The 19541-nt window shown below is 49.9% G+C and overlaps 1 protein-coding gene and 1 long non-coding RNA gene across 4 annotated transcripts in view; one reads left to right on the forward strand and one right to left on the reverse strand.

The window, feature by feature from the left end:
* Window positions 1–5818, forward strand: part of epas1b (endothelial PAS domain protein 1b) — a 36015-nt gene extending 30197 nt beyond the window's left edge. For 2 of the 3 annotated variants that reach the window (XM_066697057.1, XM_066697056.1), the window contains exons 12-16: window positions 161–624; window positions 706–832; window positions 1183–1324; window positions 1910–2080; window positions 2845–5818. In XM_066697057.1, the coding sequence (XP_066553154.1) occupies window positions 161–624; window positions 706–832; window positions 1183–1324; window positions 1910–2080; window positions 2845–2996 (1056 nt within the window). In that variant the 3' untranslated portion in view covers window positions 2997–5818. The remainder of the gene's footprint in view (window positions 1–160; window positions 625–705; window positions 833–1182; window positions 1325–1909; window positions 2081–2844) is intronic. The other variant, XM_066697058.1, reaches the window with a different exon arrangement.
* Window positions 1–19541, reverse strand: part of LOC136719211 (uncharacterized) — a 29347-nt gene that overhangs the window by 8835 nt on the left and 971 nt on the right. The window contains exon 2 of the long non-coding RNA XR_010805385.1: window positions 18783–18897. This is a non-coding gene — a long non-coding RNA (uncharacterized LOC136719211). The remainder of the gene's footprint in view (window positions 1–18782; window positions 18898–19541) is intronic.

The raw sequence follows: 19541 nt of genomic DNA on the forward strand, positions 1-19541 counted from the left end.
TCCCTTCTGTTCCTGTAGTTCAGGGTGGCTTGACTCATCTTTAACGGCTCAAGTGGCCCAATCACTGACCGCACTAGCTCCGCCGTGGCCCGGGCCGGTGACACCTTGAGTCCAGTCCAGTGTGTTTACAGTCTTGACCAACATTCTGTTCCTCTTGCAGTCTGAGCTCAGCGACCTGGACCTGGAGACGCTGGCCCCCTACATCCCCATGGACGGCGAGGACTTCCAGCTCAACCCCATCTGCCAGGACGAGCCCCTGCTGCCGAACGGCGGTCCTGGCGGTGCCCAGAACAGCTTTGGCGGCGGCAGCATCCCCAGCCTGTTCCAGCCCCTGGGCTCGTCGCCCCCCATGTCCTTCTGCTCCGCCAAGAAGACCGGCAGCGGCGGCTCGGCCTCCTCGGCCCCCCGCCTGCCCCTGCCCTACCCCGGCACCACGGTGATGCCCCCCTACCACACCCCCTCGAGCACCCCCCTGTCCTCCATGGGTGGCCGGCAGAACCTGCAGTGGCCCCCCGATCCTCCCTTTCAATACCCCCACTCCAAGAGGGGCCTGATCGAGCCGCTGTCCAGCAACCAGGCCGCCCACCACCTGCTGCCTCCCCGCCTGCCCCTCTACAAGCAACGGTAAGTTTTACCAGCCTTTCTCCGTGGCCGGCAGTCTGTGCAATGTAGTGCGCGCTCACCGGTGCCGTGTTTGTTGTGTAGGTCCCTGGAGAACTTTGCCGCCGCAGGGAAGGATGTGAGCCCGGCCCGGATCGGTCTGGCCAATAGCTTCAAGCGCAAGAGGCAGGTGGAGCTGGCGGAGCAACAGGGCTTCCAGACACTGCCCGAGGTGGGTCACCAATCTGGCCAACATGCTCTGATTGATAGGAACCGGTGTCACTGTCAAACCTGCAACCCAAAAGGAAGCAGCGTTTCATAATTAGGGCACATTTGACACAGCAGACGGTGTTTTTCCTGGTTTGTGGTTTCTCCAGTGTGACTAAAGCCAGTATAAAGCTGTCCGTGACCTTTTAAGGGACTTTCTCACTGTATGTCATCATCTTTGTCAGATCCTGTACTGTCAGGACAGCATAGCATGTATTCTAAGCTGTGATGCCACAGCTGCTGACCACCTCTCGGTGTCTCTGTGCTGAGGCGGCGCTCAGTGTGTTGTGGTGACGCAGACCGTGTTGTTGACAGGTGTCCTCGTGCTGTGTCTGGTCGCAGGAGGACCTGACCCAAAGCAAGACGTCCGAGATGATGTGGAAGAGGATGAGGAACCAGAAGGTGGAGGGCTGCGCCTTAGTGGACAAGAAATCCCTGAGCACCAGCGCCTTGACCGGTACGCACCGAAAATCATCGCTCTCAGTTGTTTCTCTCACCGAATATCAGGAGTAGAAGAGAGTAGGGGGTGGGGGTTGTGTATCTCAGATTCAACAAAACCCAAAATGAACCCTCTATCCTGAGAAATCAGGGCTGAATCCGGCGAGGGGAAGCGAGTCGTATCTCTGGGCTCGTTACGGCGGGGGCGTCCCCAAAAATAACACGAGAGGCGACGATAGCGCTTCCTACTTCCCGTCCGAGCGGCTCTGAATGGACCCGTGAGAACGTCTCTTGACCTCCGCGGAGCACAAACGCCAGATAGTGAGAGGACGCACAAACATGCGGGCTCTGCAACTTGCAAAACCACAGAGGAAGTGCTTTCTCTCCGCTGCAGATTAGCACGGGCCTCTCCGTCCTGAGAGTTTCGTCTCGTACGGGTCGAGTACTTTCACTTTCATCCTGTCTCTGCTCCTTTGCACAAACGCGGCAGACTGGAGGGCTGGGGCTGGTGTGTGTGGGGGTCTTGCACTTGTCACTCCCCCTCACCCTGCGCCAGTGATGAGCTCAGACGCACTGATGCCCTCTCTCTCTCTCTCTCCTCCAGACAAGTTCAGCAGCATGCGCGCCGCACCGGAGCAGCACCTGGGTGTGCTCCACCACCGGAAGCTGCAGTGCTCGGGAGGGACAGCCGTCGCCCTCAAGACCCCCTTCCACGGACACTTCTACGGCCCCAGCTACAGGGACTACAGCGTGCCGCCCCCCCCCAGGATGGGAGGTGAGCCACCGGTCGTAACTTTGATTCTGACAGGGTGCCCTCCTCACCCCCGACATTTGAGACCACCAGCTACATTTGTACCAGCTCGTAAAGGGCAGCGTTCACGGGCCTGACACCCTCCTAGCGGAGTCACGTTCAGTTCTGCACAAGGAGAAATCTCTCCCTCATACAAGGTCAGGCAATATGAAACTACATGCTGCACATTTTCCTGCCCCTACCCAGCCTTAAACGAGTAGCGCTGGGGCCAAACATACGGCCGGGCAGTTCAGGGTAGTCCTCAATGAGAGAGAGATATTGAATTAGAGGACCTAATTAAACTAAATCTAAATCAGTAATTAGCCTACGAGGCAGCCGGTGTTTGTGTCAGATTCAGAGAAGTATCACATGAAAAAAGTGCAATTAACTAAATCGGGGGTGACAGACTCATTGTCGGGTGGTTTTCGTTCCGACAGGAGTTCCCAATTACTTAATTAATCTCAGTATTGACTCAGGTGGGCTTATCAAAACTGTCATATTATTTTTATATCCGATACCTGACAATTTGACTCCAAACACGGAACCCACAGAATATTCCACAGTCTGGAGATTAACTGGTTCGAGTCATCCAGTTAATTGTTTAATTAAACCAATTAAGGAGCCAATCAAGGAGCTGGGCTAGACCGAAACCCATGAGACTCTGCAGCCCCCCAGGACTGGAGTCAGACACCCCAGAACTAGATCAGTAAAACGCTGTCCCGGGACTGACCTTACTCGTTTCCCCGCAGGCGTGGTGAGCCGGCTGCTGGGCCCCTCGTTCGAGCCGTACTCCCTGCCCGAGCTGACGAGATACGACTGCGAGGTCAACATCCCCCTGCAGGGCCAGCTGAACCTGCTGCAGGGGAGCGACCTGCTCCGTGCTCTGGACCAGGCCTCCTGAGCCGGTCCGGCCTGGGCCTCCCCTCTGCGGACGCCAGCCTCTGTCCCGAAGAGCAGCTTCTGTTATTTTATTATTATTTTTTAAATATATATCTATCTATTTTTGGGCAATTAGATGATTTCTAATATTAATATAAAAGATTTTACTTGTCCAGTGTGTCCACGTATCAAGACCCAACCCCCTCCCCCCCAAACAGTGGCCTTCTCTGGGATCTCTCCCACCAGTACCGGTTGTTTTTGGTTGTTTTTTTTAAAGGAGAAAATAAATGAGACATTCTATATTTCCTTGATCTACTGTAACGTTTTCTCTGTTGTAATGAAGGTGTTATTTCTTCCCCTTCTCCTCCCTCTCTCCCTTCCCCCCAAAAAACTAAAAAAACTATAATAAACACAATCTGTCTCCCCTCCCTCTCCCCTCTCCTCCTGTCCCCGTCCCCGGCTCTGCCGTTCGGTTGAGTTACGCCTCTGCGTAGGCGGCCAGTGCCACAATGTTGCCGCCTGTAGAGACGGACAGAGCGACAGTCCAGTCTGTGCACAACCCCCTGCCCATCCTCTCCCTCTTCCCCCCGACCTGACGCTGAACTACCAGGTGGCGCCCCGCGATGTGGACACTGAGAAAGTGGCACAGCTGTTGCTTTTGTTGAACTGTCTTTGTATGGTGGCCAATTTCATATAATAAAACTATGTATACGATTTTAAAAAACAGAATATCGAGCTGGCAGAGATTTTTATGATAGTGTTTAGTCTTCACGTGCCTTGGTACTTTGTATTATCTACCCAGTAGATGCAGAGTGGATTCTTGTTTTTGCTTTTAATATATGAGAAGTGGGTCTCTCCACTCTCGGTAGTGCTGTTCGTCCTTTTTTCCTGTTCCGTGTTTGTGATCATGGCATTTTAGGATGTGAACGCATAACCTTGTCACAGGGCCAGTACTACTAATCTTTACAAAGAAGAAATAAAGGATTGATCTCTTTGTGTTCCACTCTAGACATGTAGCAGATTAATGTATAAAAAAAATGACATACAGAACTACTTCACTTGAGAATATTAACGTGATGGTGCTTCGTAGATGTATAACAAACTTGCATTTATTTTTTAAAGATTTTTTAGAACATTCCTGGGATCCGGCTTTATTAACATGCTGTATTCTGTACGTGCTGAGATTGTCTTTAACGCTCCCTTCAAGTGCGTCGTCTCCTCACAGGTAAAGCATTTCTTTTGTACTAATAAGGACTTGTTAGATAGTGCCGATCACAGCGCATAATCAACGCCCGGCAGAACCTCGCATCTCGGGATTTGCTCATTTGGCAGAAGGGGCTGCAGATTACAGGGAAATCTGCAGCTCTTTTCATTTTTATTTATCTTTTCAGATCCTTTAAATTCTGGAAATCCATTGAAAAGGTTCCTCTAAAACAAATGCAGCTAAAGATAACATTTCTATTTCCGTGAGATAAGAGTTACATTAATGTCTGTGAGAACAAAAAGATGAGGTGGTGATAAGCCAGTATTGCACACAGACTGGGTATATTGGGGCATGAATTGCATATGGAGAGAAGTTCTCATTTATTTATTTTATTTTATGTGGGTCATGACTGTGTCTATACTATGGTCCCAGCTGACGCGTAGACACAGAGATGTAGGTCTGAAACTGAACTGTGAATTAAGATTGAGGTCTTATTTGTTGAGGTTTCAAGTAATTCATCTTATTTGTTTTTTTCCTCCCGCTCACACATCATTTGGTTGCTTTTTGGGTAGATTATTGGGGACCTGGTCTTGGTGACGGTCCTTCAGTGTACCAGGGAGAACCGTTCAGTCTGTGAAAACTGTGAGAGACGGATCACAGCTTCCTTTCATTGACATCAGGGAAGGCGTAGAGGAACGGAGACGCTACCGATTAATGCAACGGGAGCAGAGACCGTGTTTGATGCCTGGGAATGGCAAATCAGCTATAAATAAGTATTAACATAATATTGTTTTCATAAACGGGGGGTATTCGTAAGCGGACATTTAGGGGCTGATCCCTACCGTGTGTGCCGCAGTCCAGTCCACGGGGCGGGGAGTTTCTCACAGCCATGTGGTCCGTGACTGAGCGGGGATTCACACACTGGGCGCTCAGAGTGAAGGGAAACGGCCGGGAGCTTCAATAGAGAGCTGAGGGTGCAGGGAAAAGACACACGTGGGGGGACAACGCAGAGACACTTGAATTTCCAGACAGGAATCCGTGTGAGCGACAGTTCGGCACACCTGCGTCATCCAACATAACATAAGACCGCCGACAGAACGGGCCGGGCCCCTGTGTGGCCCCTACCACCCCTCGGCACACTTCTCACGGCGGATACCCTCCTGCCAAACACGAGACTCGGGGGAAGAGAGTCCCTGAGAGCGAGACGAACTGTGCTCTAGTAAGTGAGAAGAGCGGAGGCACGTTGACAGGGCGTAGCGGAGCGAAGGCAGCCGGTCCGCTGTAGGACATCGTGACGCACTTGAAGGGGTCCAGTAAACACAAACACTGGCTTTGACGTGCATCCTTCAATTTGTGTTTTGTTTTGTTTGTTTTTTTACAAGCTTAAAGACAATATCAGCATTCGAGTCCATGTTACGGGGGCTTTGTCTTTGCAAATTCTCTGCTTCTGATAACATCTGAGACCTTATAGTTACACTAGCTACTGAAATTAACAGTTTATGACTATATTGCTGAATTCATATTGACAATTATCATTATTACAATTATTATGACTGTATGGGAACTTTAACCCAATAAAAAAAGTTGTATTTCTGCACTGATCTCTTATTAAAGCATACTGATCCTACTTTGCTCTGTGACTCTTGTGTGGCATACGATTTGTTACCGACTGTATCGTTTGTAAAACTGCAAAATATTTATTTTGGATTATTTATAGTCAAATAAAAACCTCCTCTGTTATCAACACTGTAACCCAATCTATGTGAAAGATCTTTGACGTGCCTCTGAGTAAGCCAGTCGTGAAGATATGTTTTATGCTTCAGAACACCTCAAGAATGTAACTTGACAAATAAGACGAAGGAAACCATTTGAACCGGCAGCCGGGGCTCGGCGGGGGCTGCGCTTCTCACGGCAGGGCTGGGGATGTGTCAGACCTGTCCTGCAACTACGGAGACCGGCCGCGGCACGATCGCCATCCCTTGGGGCGTCCCCTCAGTTTATAGGGTCCGGCCCGGGGGCTGAGCCGCGAATTCGGTTAACCGCCACGCCCGTACTGCACAGCCCCCCATCCTCAAATCTCTCCTCCTCCTCAATTTAGAGCCTAATCTTTAAAGCGGCCAAGGAGTAGTAGTGAAGTAAAACTGCCAAGAGGGCCTGTCCCGGTATCGCCCCGCGTGCCGAAGCCCAGAGCGCCCCGGTGAGAATGCGGCACGCAGTTCCCGGCCGCTTTGTGGATCAGTTTCAAAGCGCCGAGGGGTTGAAACGTCTCGATTAATCCCGGGCACGAGTGTGGCGGGGGGAGCGGATTCTGGAGTGTTTTCATTCCTGTCTTTCGAGGCTGTTGGTGCTCTCTTGACCTCCGACGCCGGGCCGGTCTCACTGATACAAAGGCCAGGGGGGGAGGCTGGAATGTCTGCACTCCAGCCCTGGGGAGGTGCGAGACACAGAAGCAGTGGGAGGCGAGTGTACCGACAGTATTTAGGTCGGTAATTCTCCCCACGCCCTGCTACCAGCAGTCTAGTGTCTTCTGTTTGATGTTTTAAATAGGTTTGCTACTGTGGCACACATGTTTATGATTCACGCGGTGTCAATCACTGACTGTGTGTTAATAATATGATCCATAGTTTTTCCAGGCGTGGAAATAAAATAGTCAATGACCAAACTGTGTGTATCAATGCGCCTCTCAATTTCAAAATCATGAAAGGCATCGACCACATCAAACCAGAGGAGCTTTTCCAGATCAGCAGGGACACACGCACCCGGGACAGAAATGGAAATTGGGGTTCAAGGCATTCAAGACAGAAAACAGGAGACACTTCTTCACACAGAGAGTCGTCACAATCTGAACAAACTCCCCAGCGATGTGGCTGAAGAGACAATTTGGGAACATTCAAAAACAGACTGGATAGGATCCTTGATCACTTAGTTATTAATGGACACCAAACGAGCACGATGGGGCGAATGGCCTCCTCTCTAATGTTCTTTGCTGGGGTCCGGTTTGTACTTAAAATCAGCTGTCGTGTGGAGGCTTTAGCTCACCACACGCAGAGACAACAATCACTCCTGGAAACAGAGTCATGGCAAACGAAAGTAATGTGATATTTATTCACATTTTTAAGATTCTCTGGGCAGAGGATGATGTCACATTCCTTCCTTGACCGTTCGTGTCAAGAGTCGACCCACCGAACTCACTCACGGACCCCAATCCGGCCCAGGGCACGTAGATGTACGAGTCTACAAAACACAACTTTCCCAGCATTCATTATCCTCCATCCTCCCCAAAAACCTCCTCTGTATCAAACTCCCTGACCTCCCACACTGAGCCACAAGTAAACACGAGATTACACTCCATCCATCAAAGTCTTCAAAGTGTTCAGCCAACGCTCCTCACGAACATGTCAAATTAAAACTGCCCTTCAAAGCACGACCTCTCTCACCTGTCCTGTCATGCCACTCAAAACTGTGCATTCCTTGACACGCGAGAAAGAGGCGGTCAGAGGCCAGAGGGCAGGACAAGACCTGCGTATCCTGTCGGGACACCTTTCGCCAACGACCCACATTCCCCGTCAACGAGCCTGTCAGACACAGGTTTCACAGGTACGGCCCCCCGCCCACGCTGACACAGAGCCCGGGGGCTGCGGGATTATCTGTGAAGGCCTGTCAATGATCGACGCTGTTCGTCCTCGGGCTACTGTCAGGAGATTGCGAGAAAGTAAAATGCTGATTAGCCTGAGGGATCTATAAACACTGAGAGGAGCTTTTCTGTGGGGCTTCAAACCCCGGCGCTGACAGACACACAAACAGCTGTGTCAGCACTCGTCTGAACGGCCGGGGAGGACAGAGACCTTCCACAGGAGGAGAGAGACGCCCAACACACTAACCATGCAACAATAATATGAATAACGCCAACTGCATCGCAATATATGCATTTATTTATCACCCCCCTCGTTGGCATCAGCTGGTGTTTAGATTACAATGTATTGTCGTGCATTTCAGATTATATCTCACTAATCCACTCACACACACAGACACACGAAGCATTTACACCGATACGAGATGCGGGAGCACAAACGAGAATGTTCTGGTGATTTAAAAGCTGTGACAACAGGAGAGGGTGCAACGGGTAAAACTGGGAGCTGAACTCCAGCTGATCGAGAGACTGAATGGAGACGGGAGCCCGATAAACATGGAGGCTTATGGTGGGAACTCAACGGGAGATCTACTGGGGAAAGTCTGCCCTGGCTGGTTACGGGTGATGCCCACAGTACTGAAAAGAGCCTTGTAAGGGTTATAGGGGCAATACACAATCAGTCTCACACACACACACACACACAGAGGCAGAACAATGGCTGTGCTGGCGTTGGCTCTTACACAACGCCATCGGGAGTCCAAGCAATCAGTCCTGCTGGCTCTCTGCCTGTCAAAACTGAGCCCCGCCCCAAACTTGTGTATTATTTTGTTTTGTGAGACTCATTACGCATTTTCTCCCGGGCTGAGAGACACGGTTTCCCAAACATCAACCCAGGCTACTGCTGCGAAATTTCCGAAAGAAACTAAGCCCACAGAACCCACACCTATTCTCCTCAATATTATTACATTTTTGTCATTATTTATGTTGAAAATATATATTTCCAACAAGTGTTCGGGAGGCCCACGATCACTCCTCTAACCCTCACCTCATCCTGGTCCTGTTCCTCTTGAGGGAAAGGAAGTGAAATCTCACAATTAGCCCGTTGTGTTTCTAAGCAGCGCTACCAGACATGGGAAAGTGCTGATAAGTAAGGCCAGGGCCGGGCACCTCGAGAGTAATCTCCCGTTGGCTGGATCGCAGCGGTAACGAGTGACACTTCTAATTAAAAGTGGCATGTTGTTTCAGTCATAAATACATAACACAAGTTCTCGCCCGTCGCCCAGAAGAAAGGCAACTCGAGGAATGTGCTTGGGAATGCTGCCGGGGACCGAGTCACATGAGAACACAACACACGTCCCCGTACAGCCGAAATAAAACAACTCAGAGGTAAAAGAAAACACAACGGCCGAAACAATAAGCACCTTCTGCCCCCTGCGTCCCAGTTTTGTCTGCAGGGAGTTTCTGTTTGAGGCATGGACTGATGCCACCATTCGTGCGCCCCGCGAATCGCAGCAACACACCAAAACACCGGTGTCTTCGGCTCAGAGGTTTCAGTGCAAATAAACCGAGGTTGGCTCTTTTGTTTGCCGTTTCCTTCCGAATTGGGGGAAAGATTATAAAAAGGAACTCTTTCAAAAATGCCTTTCTGTTCCAGCTACAAAGGTTTGTCTTTGTTTCTGTGAAGTTTCCAGAAGAAAACAAGGGCTGTGAAAGGCAGGAATATGCAGCCGCGGTGTTTGACTTCCTCTGCAGTGAGATCTTATTCACACGCTGTTTTCATAGCTGCACGATTTCATACCAAACACTCGGTTCATACCAGCTGACGGACAAAATATCCTGGCCACTCCAAACACACACACAAACACACACACACACACACAGACACACACGTGCACAAGGAGACAAGGAGAGCCTCATCTGAATGCAAAGCTCATCGGGGAATTGTCAGAATTGGGGTCTTTATCCCCTCGAGGGAAACAGATCATCTCGAGACCCCCGGCTGACAACAGCAGCGCACAACTCTGCATTTTAAGGATTGCATCAGGGCTGCTAAAGCGGGGATGTTTTTTTGTTTTTGTTCAGTTGTTTTTCTCACATTTCTAGCTTTTGCCCTTTGGAAAACCAGTGGGGTATTACCAAAAGCAAATAGGAGAGTCACACTTTAAAGATTAGTGTTTGGCATTTGAACCATTCAGAATCCCCCGGGGGTGTTAATTTGGGGGTGTGGGAGTCCAGATGGTGCTTCGGTCAGAAAGCAGCATTATCGTGTGAGATCTGAAAGTGAACCCCTGAAACTCACCGCTGGACCAGTGGGCACCAGAGGAGGCCTTAGTCTGAAGACGCTCTCCAGAAAACCGTTTCAAATCAAGCCACCGATGCCAACCTCCTCCACCGCCCCTTAAACCCCGGCTGTGTTTTATTCTTCTCCTCTTCATGAGCCGATCTGGGGCCGTTCCGCAGTCCTGCTAATGAGTTTCAATGTCATCTGTCATCTCCATGCTTCACGTTATCCTCCCCGTAATCAGAGTAATGAGGAGCGAGTACATTCTTACGCTTCATGCCGCTCTGCCAACTGTTAACGGCACTTGATGTCACCAGGCAGCCCGGGCCCGAGCGGGGTTACGCAATCGGTGGACTCTTCTGAATGCGCTCTGTCTGGCGCTCTGAGAAACGGGCAGGGCGAGCGAGAGGCCTGCCAAGACACGGGGAGGCCAGGCCGGCACCACAGAGACACACGGGGATGCAACCAAACCATGACAGACAGGTCTCTGCGGCGGCCCGACGTATCGCTCCCTCGGCGGGCGGGGGTGAGGACAGCGGGAAACCGTGTCCCGAGGAACAGCGACGCCCCGAGCTGTCTATCTGCTGCCAGAGACACCGGCAGCTCCTCTCACAGCGCCGCGGCACAAGATAGTGAGCTAAGTGCGGGCCGGGCCACGGCTAAAGAGGTGTGAGGCGAGGAACAGCAGCCCCGAGGTCGCTGTAAGAGCAGAGACACTTCTGAGGCAGAGGACGGGCACAGGACCGACCGCATGGAGTCTCAAAGACCTCTACTGAAGAATTACTTAAAAAATAACTCCACATACACACGGCAGGACGTCCTGGACAGACATGTTGCTCCAGAAGTCCACATCCGCCCCCCCCACCGAAGCCAAGCTGCCCAGGGACCTCGGGATGTCTACTGACGAGAGTCACCGAGAGACACAAACCTTGCCCTTCGCATTAGCCTCACATTGTCCCCGTAAATCACAAACCAGCATGTCGTCCTTCTTCCCCATCGCTCCCCAATTACAGAGCCACCATAGAGTCATGTTAAATATTGACAGAACGATTGTAGGGTCCCAGTGGGAGACCGTGTCGCCCGATTCGACCCCCCAGCTCCGTCACATGCCACATGGGAATCCGTGGCGCAACAATGGCGGTTCTGTCCAGGGGGACTGTGCCCGATCGGTGAGCAGCAGCTTGAAAAGGCCCTCAGACTCAATGGGCGCTTGTCTCTGCGGGGATAATGTATCATCGCTGACTGATTGAGAGGAGCTGGGGTGTGAGTAATCCAATAGCTCCTCAGTGATGTCATCGCCCACCTTCCAGTCCCTGAATGGAGTCGTTTAGAGGGACCAGTTCGCGGCGGCCCACTCCGGTAATTTCTCAGCGGGTTAACCGCACCGCACCGCACCGCGGCCATTTGTCTTCGGCTGCCAGCTCCGAGACTGGAGACCTAATTAGGAGGGCTGGGCACGGCTCTTCCTCTCCGACGGGTGTTCATATTTTCCAAGGTTGTGGGACGGGTTCTATTTGCGGACATTAAAGGACTCGACTCCAGGACATCCACGACTCCTCGAGGGGAGTTTGTTTACTTCTATAAACAAATAATTTTCTCATGCAGGCCGTGGATCGCAGCCAGAGAGAATCCTCAATGGATCACCGATGCCTCGCTACAGTTTCCAAACATTTACATTCCAGCGCTCCGGAGCCGCTGAACATTTTCCAAGGCCTGGGTTTGGAAATCCCACGGGGGACCGCCGAGACTAACGGGGGGCAGGTGTCCACAGCGCGCCTGAACACACAGAGGATTCTCCCGCTGCCCCACAGGGGATCGTAAACAGCGGGCGCCTGCCGGTACCCGTGTTGGAGGAACGGTGGGATCTGTGTGCCAACCCTCGAGTGTGCAGAGATCAGATCACCAGATCACCAGATCACCAGATCACCTATGAATGCCCGTCTCTCTAACCAGACCCATATCTATCTATCTATCCATCCAAAAATGATTTATTTTTTGCTCCCTCCATTGTTTGTTCTAGTTGGAATGCACGTTAAACTTGGGCTACTGACAGGAGGGGAGGTGCTCGTGTCCGGGCCTAGTTTTGCTCGGGATCCATGTGAGAGCGTGCGTCTCCCTCACACACACACACACCGGCCTCTGATCGCACACCGTGCCCGACTCCACCGTGGGAAAGCAAAATCCATCTGTGTGTATCGGATCGGTGCAGCCTACAGCCAACCCACAAGTATCACATCCTGCCCTGTGCTCCAGCAACACTCTGGGGTTTGTGTGTGTGTGGGGGGGTTGTGTGTGCATGTGTGTGTGTGTCATATGACAGCCCACTAACACCTCACACACACAGTACAAACGGACAGGATTCAGGAACTCGGGGGGGCGGCAGAGCCATTATCTTTAAATTCCACTTGAGTTCTCTATCTGCTTGAACGAATGAGGGGTTCGTTAGACCATTTAACACCCCCGGACCCCTGCTTTCCCTCCAGCTCTACTGCTGATGTCTCTAAAACCTGCAGGGCTGCAACTCAATCAGTTCAGGAGAGTGTAGGATTGCGATGAAGAGCAACGGTTTAACACAAAAGTGACACATTGAACAAAAGATCTGTGTCAGACCTTCTGAAGACGCACCACCTCGCCATGTGTGGTTTCCGTAAAGACCGAAGAATGCTCACTTATCTTTTTCCATCAGCACTTCAGGCAGTCACACAAACGAGCAAAATCTCACGGCCTCTGAGCTTTTTCTTTGTGTTACATCGATTTTAAAGTGGACCTGGAGATAAAATAACAACAGTAGATAACCTGCTTACAGGGGACCTTCACTCCCCGACATCCTGTTTTATAAAGATCAAACTCCTTGGCAGAAAATGCAGCTGTTCGATGAATCTGTACAGCAAGTGCAAACACAGGGGAACACAATAATCGGGGCACAAACACGACTCCCACACTCTGCAAATTTAATCAACCGAAACTCGGAAACTAAATATTAAAGCGACGGTTCTGCAAAAGATGTGCCAGAGGTTTCTCAAGACAACTGTCTTAAATGGCAGATGCAAACCGTGCCGCCCCTTGACAACTTTGCAACAGTTGGCCGATGTCGTTATATCTTTGCTGTATGACTTGGGAACCGAAACCAAAAAGTCACACTATTTTTAGCCAAACCGACACCTGCATCTGGTACAAATATAATCTCTAATCGCACACCTGAACACAACACAGATGGATTACAACACCCAGACTCTTGTCATCTATTTGTGACAGCGCCGAGGTGCGAGACCTTTTGACCCGCCTGCTATCTGCGTGACCCATCGGTGACCCGAGGTGTCGGGTTCCCTGGGTTTCCTGCGCTGGTCTCGTGATCACTGAGAGGCGTCTGCTGCTGCGGGGGTGCGTGTGCAGGGCGCTGTGACGGGCCACCACGGGAGGCTCAGCGCTCACCGCCGAGTCGCGAGTGTCGGCCGCAGCTTCCGCCTCTCGCCACAGACTGGAAGGTTTCTCATGGGAACTTTTTAAACTTTTTACCCCGTCATCGAGATCACTTTTCTTTTTTTCTTTTTTGAGAACGATGACTGAGGTACAGATATTAGCAAACGACAACACGCTGCTCTGATCTTGTACTCGGTGCAGAGATTCGGCCCAGAGCGACAGGGACGGGCAGGGACATGGGCAGAGACGTAGAGAGAGGCAGAGAGAGGCAGAGACATGCAGGGACACACAGAGACACAGGCAGAGACAGGCAGAGACATGTAGAGACGGGCAGGGATGGGCAGGGATGGGCAGGGACAGACAGGGACAGACAGGGACAGGCAGAGATGGGCACAGCGTCACCTAGAGATGGGGGGTGGAGGATTTTGTAATGGATAGCACAGGAAAACTCTTGAAAGATAATAAAAATACTGAGCCACACTGCGCCACGCTGAGCCACGCTGAGCCAGGACCTGTTGACTGAGGGACCCACTAATGGCAAGCCTAATGATCATTTAAAGATATCTTTAATTCATTTAAAAATATCTTCAAATATTTTGAGATATCTTCAAATAATTCCAGATATCTCTAAATCTTTAAAGATATCTGCAAATCAATTAGAGATGTCTCATTTAAAAGTACAGGTCTCTCTAAATGATGTGCAGATGTCTATAAATGATTGGTGCATTAAGATGCCCTGTCTGATCTCACGGACCAGCAGGACACGACGGAGCTCAGTTCAGGCCTCATCGACCAAGAACAGAGACGAGCCGACGCCTTGCAAAGAGAAAAAGAAAGAAAAGAAAGACAGGGCGACAGACTAACAGTGAAACACGCTGCTGGGGAAACCGTTTCTGTCTCACAGAGCGGAGCAGTGGGTCCTGTTTCAGCGCTGGGGGGCCGAGACGAGGGCTCTTCAAAGCACAGATAAACCGATTACAGAGACGCAGGTCCCAGTGAGTCACTTCAGCCCGGCCGGTGGAAACCCGGGCTGCAGAACCAGCTCTCGGCATCGAGGCCCGCTCAGCTGAACGCTTTCAAGTCCCTGAGACTCTGCAGCTCCGTGTCAGCGGCGCTAACTGTGTTACAGGGTTGTGGTTTTCATCACACGCGGGAGACGAGTCCATTAGCGTGTCTTTCTACCCTGCAGAGTCTGTGCTGCACATCGCAGGCAAAGTCAGGGGTTTTCAAAAGGGCTGGGATGGATAGAAGCTTTTAAAAAGATAGCAACTTTTTGTGTAGATATCACAGCAGCTGATCGGAAGCGTTCCACAACTGTTCATCCAGCTTTATTGAACTGTCTTTATTAAAAGATCGAAGAAACTCAATATGAGCACCTGGGGCACTGTGTTGTTACTGGGTGCCGGGCTGAGCGCTGCGGCAGGAAGGAGCGTTAGAAATAACACAAAAATAAACCGTCTCAGTCTGTCTCAGGCTGTCTCAGGCTGTCCCACTGACAGCAGAGCGCAGGGTTTCAGACGAGCCTCTTCTGCCCCCTGCAGGAGGAGCGGCGCCACGTCACTGAGCCACTTGCCTGCACTTCTGGAAGCAGACAGAGTTCAAGCTGTGATGGCACATCTCTGCCACCAGGAGGCAGCTGAGGCACAATCCAAAAAAACTACAGGGCCAAAGACGAGGCTGCATCGCAATTGTCACGCCTCTGTCCCCTACGACACATCACTGTCCCCTACGACACATCACTTTCCCCTGCCACACGCCACCGTCCCCTACTACACGACACTGTCCCCTACTACACGACACTGTCCCCTACTACAGGCCACGGTCCCCTAATACACGCCATGGTCCACTACTACACACCACGGTCCCCTACTACAGGCCACAATCCCCTACTACACACCACAGTCCCCTACCACACGCCACAATCCCTTACTACAGGCCACAATCCCCTACTACACGCCACGGTCCCCTACTACAGGCCACAATCCCCTACTACACGCCATGGTCCCCTACTACACGCCACAGTCCCCTACTACATGTCACTTTCCCATAGACACGCCTCTGTCCCCTGCGACACACCTCTGTCCCCTAACACTTGACTGAGTGCCTGATACACTAACAGACAGTGACCTATATACACTGCTAATACTAAAACACATGCTGAAAATATCCGTTTCTGAGCTATATATAGCCGACTGATACGGTGCTAATTTTACACTCACTGATAGTAACCTAAGTATCATCATAACACACACAGATCCAATAATATATTTTGTGCAAAAGGCACAGTCACTTAACGACAAAGTATAATTTAAAATACACTTTAAATTCTTGTTCAAGGCTTCACATTTGATTTTATGTTGTTGATTATATGCTGCTATTCAGTTCTGTTCTGATCACATGTGCCACCAACACTTTAATATTATTTGTTTACTGAAATATAATTAATTTAATTGAAGAAAGTTTGAAATTACTGCATTTATTTTAGAAATGTGTGATCAATCCAAACTCTGTTTGAAGTGAGAATTAAAAGACCTATTTAATATTCACGGTTCTTACAAATAATTGGGGTGAAATAAACTCTGTGAAACACTGTTCTGTATCTGTATCACCGATGGATCGTCCAAGTCTAGAATATGAGATCACAGATCGCCGCTTCCTTATTAAAAAAGTCTCGTCTTTCACATGTGCACTGAATGTGCGGCTCTGTGCTGCGGGCCGTGCTCTCAGATTGCTCAATAGATCCAGCATTTGAACATAAGAACATAAGACAGTGTCCAGTCGAGAGGAGGCCATTCGCCCCATCGTGCTCGTTTGGTGTCCATTAATAACTAAGTGATCAAGGATCCTATCCAGTCTGTTTTTGAATGTTCCCACATTGTCTCTTCAGCCACATCGCTGGGGAGTTTGTTCAGATTGTGACGCCTCTCTGTGTGAAGAAGTGTCTCCTGTTTTCTGTCTTGAATGCCTTGAAGCCCAGTTTCCATTTGTGTCCCCGGGTGCGTGTGTCCCTGCTGATCTGGAAAAGCTCCTCTGGTTTGATGTGGTCGATGCCTTTCATGATTGTGAAGACTTGGATCAAGTCCCCACGTAGTCTCCTCTGTTCCAGGGTGAAAAGGTTCAGGTCCTCAGTCTCTCAGTAGGACTTTCCCTTCAGACCTGGAATAAGTCTGGTTGCTCTCCTCTGAACTGCCTCTAGAGCAGCGATATCTTATGTAATTTTATGTTTGTTATCTCCGGATTATCTTTTATTATTATTTGTAGTAGTAGTAGTACAAAATTCAAATAGTAGTACAATAGTAATAGAATTTCCCCTTTGGAAATAACATGCAGGTTCCATAAAGGCCACTAGGTGTCACTGTATGACCACAAATGGTGTCAACGAAGTAAAGAAATCGGAAACTGTGGAGCAACGCAAATAGTTCCGTCTCCAGAGCGATTATTATTATTATTATTATTATTATTATTATTATTATTATTATTATTATTATTATTATATTTAGACATCTGAGATGATCCATTGTAAATCACAAAGACTACCTTAAAGATTCCTATCTTCCCAGACCCATTCCAAATTTAATTAATTAATTAGGTTTGCAATCAAGGGTTAAACATTCAGCGACCTGAACAAAAACAACAGACAACATCCAACAACCCCAATGCATTGAGGGCATCGTGAAAGTCTTGTGACAGAGATATATGCAGCAGAACTAAAGCGCAAGAGTAGCAGGGCTAAAGCGCAGAAGCAGAACAGACTCCCCTTCCTCAGAAATTACTCTGATAAATTCAGTGATACAACGATTTTGCTCTGATTGGTGCTCTGCTGAGAAACTTATAATTTTAAAATATATGCTTCAGGTAAAAGCAATCGATCATCTGTTTCTCAGCACAGCGTCTCTACACAGCTGTTCTCAGAAGTGGCTGTTGAGCTCCTTCCAGCTTCCTGCTGTTGACTGTCTTAACACCAGGCCAGCTCCTGTCCTGTGCAGCTAGCGACACCCCCGTCCCTTCCTGACCGAGGAAGCAGTGATTCTGCATTTACTGACTCCCTCCTGTCTGCATGTTTCCCCACTGCTGGGCCTGGGGGGCTCCAGACAAAACAAGGGCAGTGATGCTCAGACTGTACAATGCACTAGTTAGAGCTCATCTGGATACTGTGGACAGTTCTGGGCTCCACACTTCAAGACAGATATCGCTGCTCTAGAGGCAGTTCAGAGGAGAGCAACCAGACTTATTCCAGGTCTGAAGGGAACGTCCTACTGAGAGACTGAGGACCTGAACCTTTTCACCCTGGAACAGAGGAGACTACGTGGGGACTTGATCCAAGTCTTCAACATCATGAAAGGCATCGACCACATCAAACCAGAGGAGCTTTTCCAGATCAGCAGGGACACACGCACCCGGGGACACAAATGGAAATTGGGCTTCAAGGCATTCAAGACAGAAAACAGGAGACACTTCTTCACACAGAGAGGCGTCACAATCTGAACAAACTCCCCAGCGATGTGGCTGAAGAGACAATTTGGGAACATTCAAAAACAGACTGGATAGGATCCTTGATCACTTAGTTATTAATGGACACCAAACGAGCACGATGGGGCGAATGGGCTCCTCTCCATTGGACACTCTCTTATGCTCTTATGCTCTTATGCTCTTATGTACTCTCTGGCTACCAGCAGTGGTTTCCCTGAGCAGGACTAGCGATGAGGACATTCCTCTGTTGTTCCTCCTCCCTGCCCTTTGACACATCTTTGACCACCACATAAGACCCCCGCAATATTGCTAAAGTCAGGTCCTCCCTCTCCCATCCTGCCGCAGAAGCCCTCCTTCACCCAGTCATTTCCTCCCGTCTCGATTTGTGCAACTCATTACTCTCTGGTACTGACTCAAGCTCCTACAATGAGCTCGAAATGGTCCAAAACACTGCAGTTCGACTTCTCACCCACACTCAGTCCTAAATGTTTGACTTCTGATCACAGCAATGTGCTGAAGCCTCTCTCTCTCTCTTGGAAGGTAATAATAGGCAGCAGAGATATCAAATCATTGCACAGAAGCGACAGTCCCACCTGGCTGCATTTCTGCACTACATCTGGAGAGGAAACAAACTGTCATCTTTTACGCATAGACTCCAGTATTGAGAATAGCTGTAGAGGAGTTGTGTTACACGGCAAGGTGATGTATTTGAAACCACAATTAACCAGACACTGTAGTGCTCTTTCACAGGTCTGACAGGTGAACACAGATGGACCAAAGGCATTGAAACCGTTTCTCTTACCTTTCCACGTCGCGCACAGGAGAGAAGTGTGTCCGCAGTGAGTCCATCCCTCAGGGCGCAGTTTCAGAGGCAGATCGTCTAACACAAACGCAGTTGTTCTCAAAGCCTCGCCCACCTTGCAACCAATAGAGATCGCGATTAATATGAGATTAAAGTTCGCAAATGACCTCCCGCCCTGTCGCGCATCTGCAGTCTCTGTGCATCGTAATCTATAGAAAACCACAGCCCCCCCCACTCCCTCGGTCACACACTTTCACACGCCGGTGTGTAACACACTCCCTCTGCGCGACTGTGTAACGGCGCTTCTGCTTTCTCCCCCACTGTGTCATTGCGCGTCAATCTGCACCTTTCCAGTCCAAAACACCATCTCCACCATCGCCGCAGAAATCTGTCTGTCAGTGTCCGCGCTTGTTCTGCTTCAGCCCGACCTCCCGGCGCGGAGACAGTCAGCGTTCTTGCGCGGTTCCATTTAGAACCTTTGGATTGTTCGTGCGTTCTTTTACAGTACAGGGTATTCTTTATTCGAACCTTTACTTCTTACAATGTGGCGCCTCCCTCCCTCCCTGCCTCCACTCTTTCGGGGGCGCATATGAGGACACATATGAAGGAACACACACGTCTACATTATTCAAGGGGGACTATGATTCTGCACCAGTCAAAAAACGACCCCCAGCTCCCCCACTTGGAGGGGCAGAGGAGAACACAGCTACATAATAACCAACAAAGCTGTGTGTGCACAACTAACACTGGAAACTGTGA

The sequence above is a fragment of the Amia ocellicauda genome, chromosome 23, assembly GCF_036373705.1.
Source record: "Amia ocellicauda isolate fAmiCal2 chromosome 23, fAmiCal2.hap1, whole genome shotgun sequence".
NCBI classification, from domain to species: Eukaryota; Metazoa; Chordata; class Actinopteri; order Amiiformes; family Amiidae; genus Amia; species Amia ocellicauda.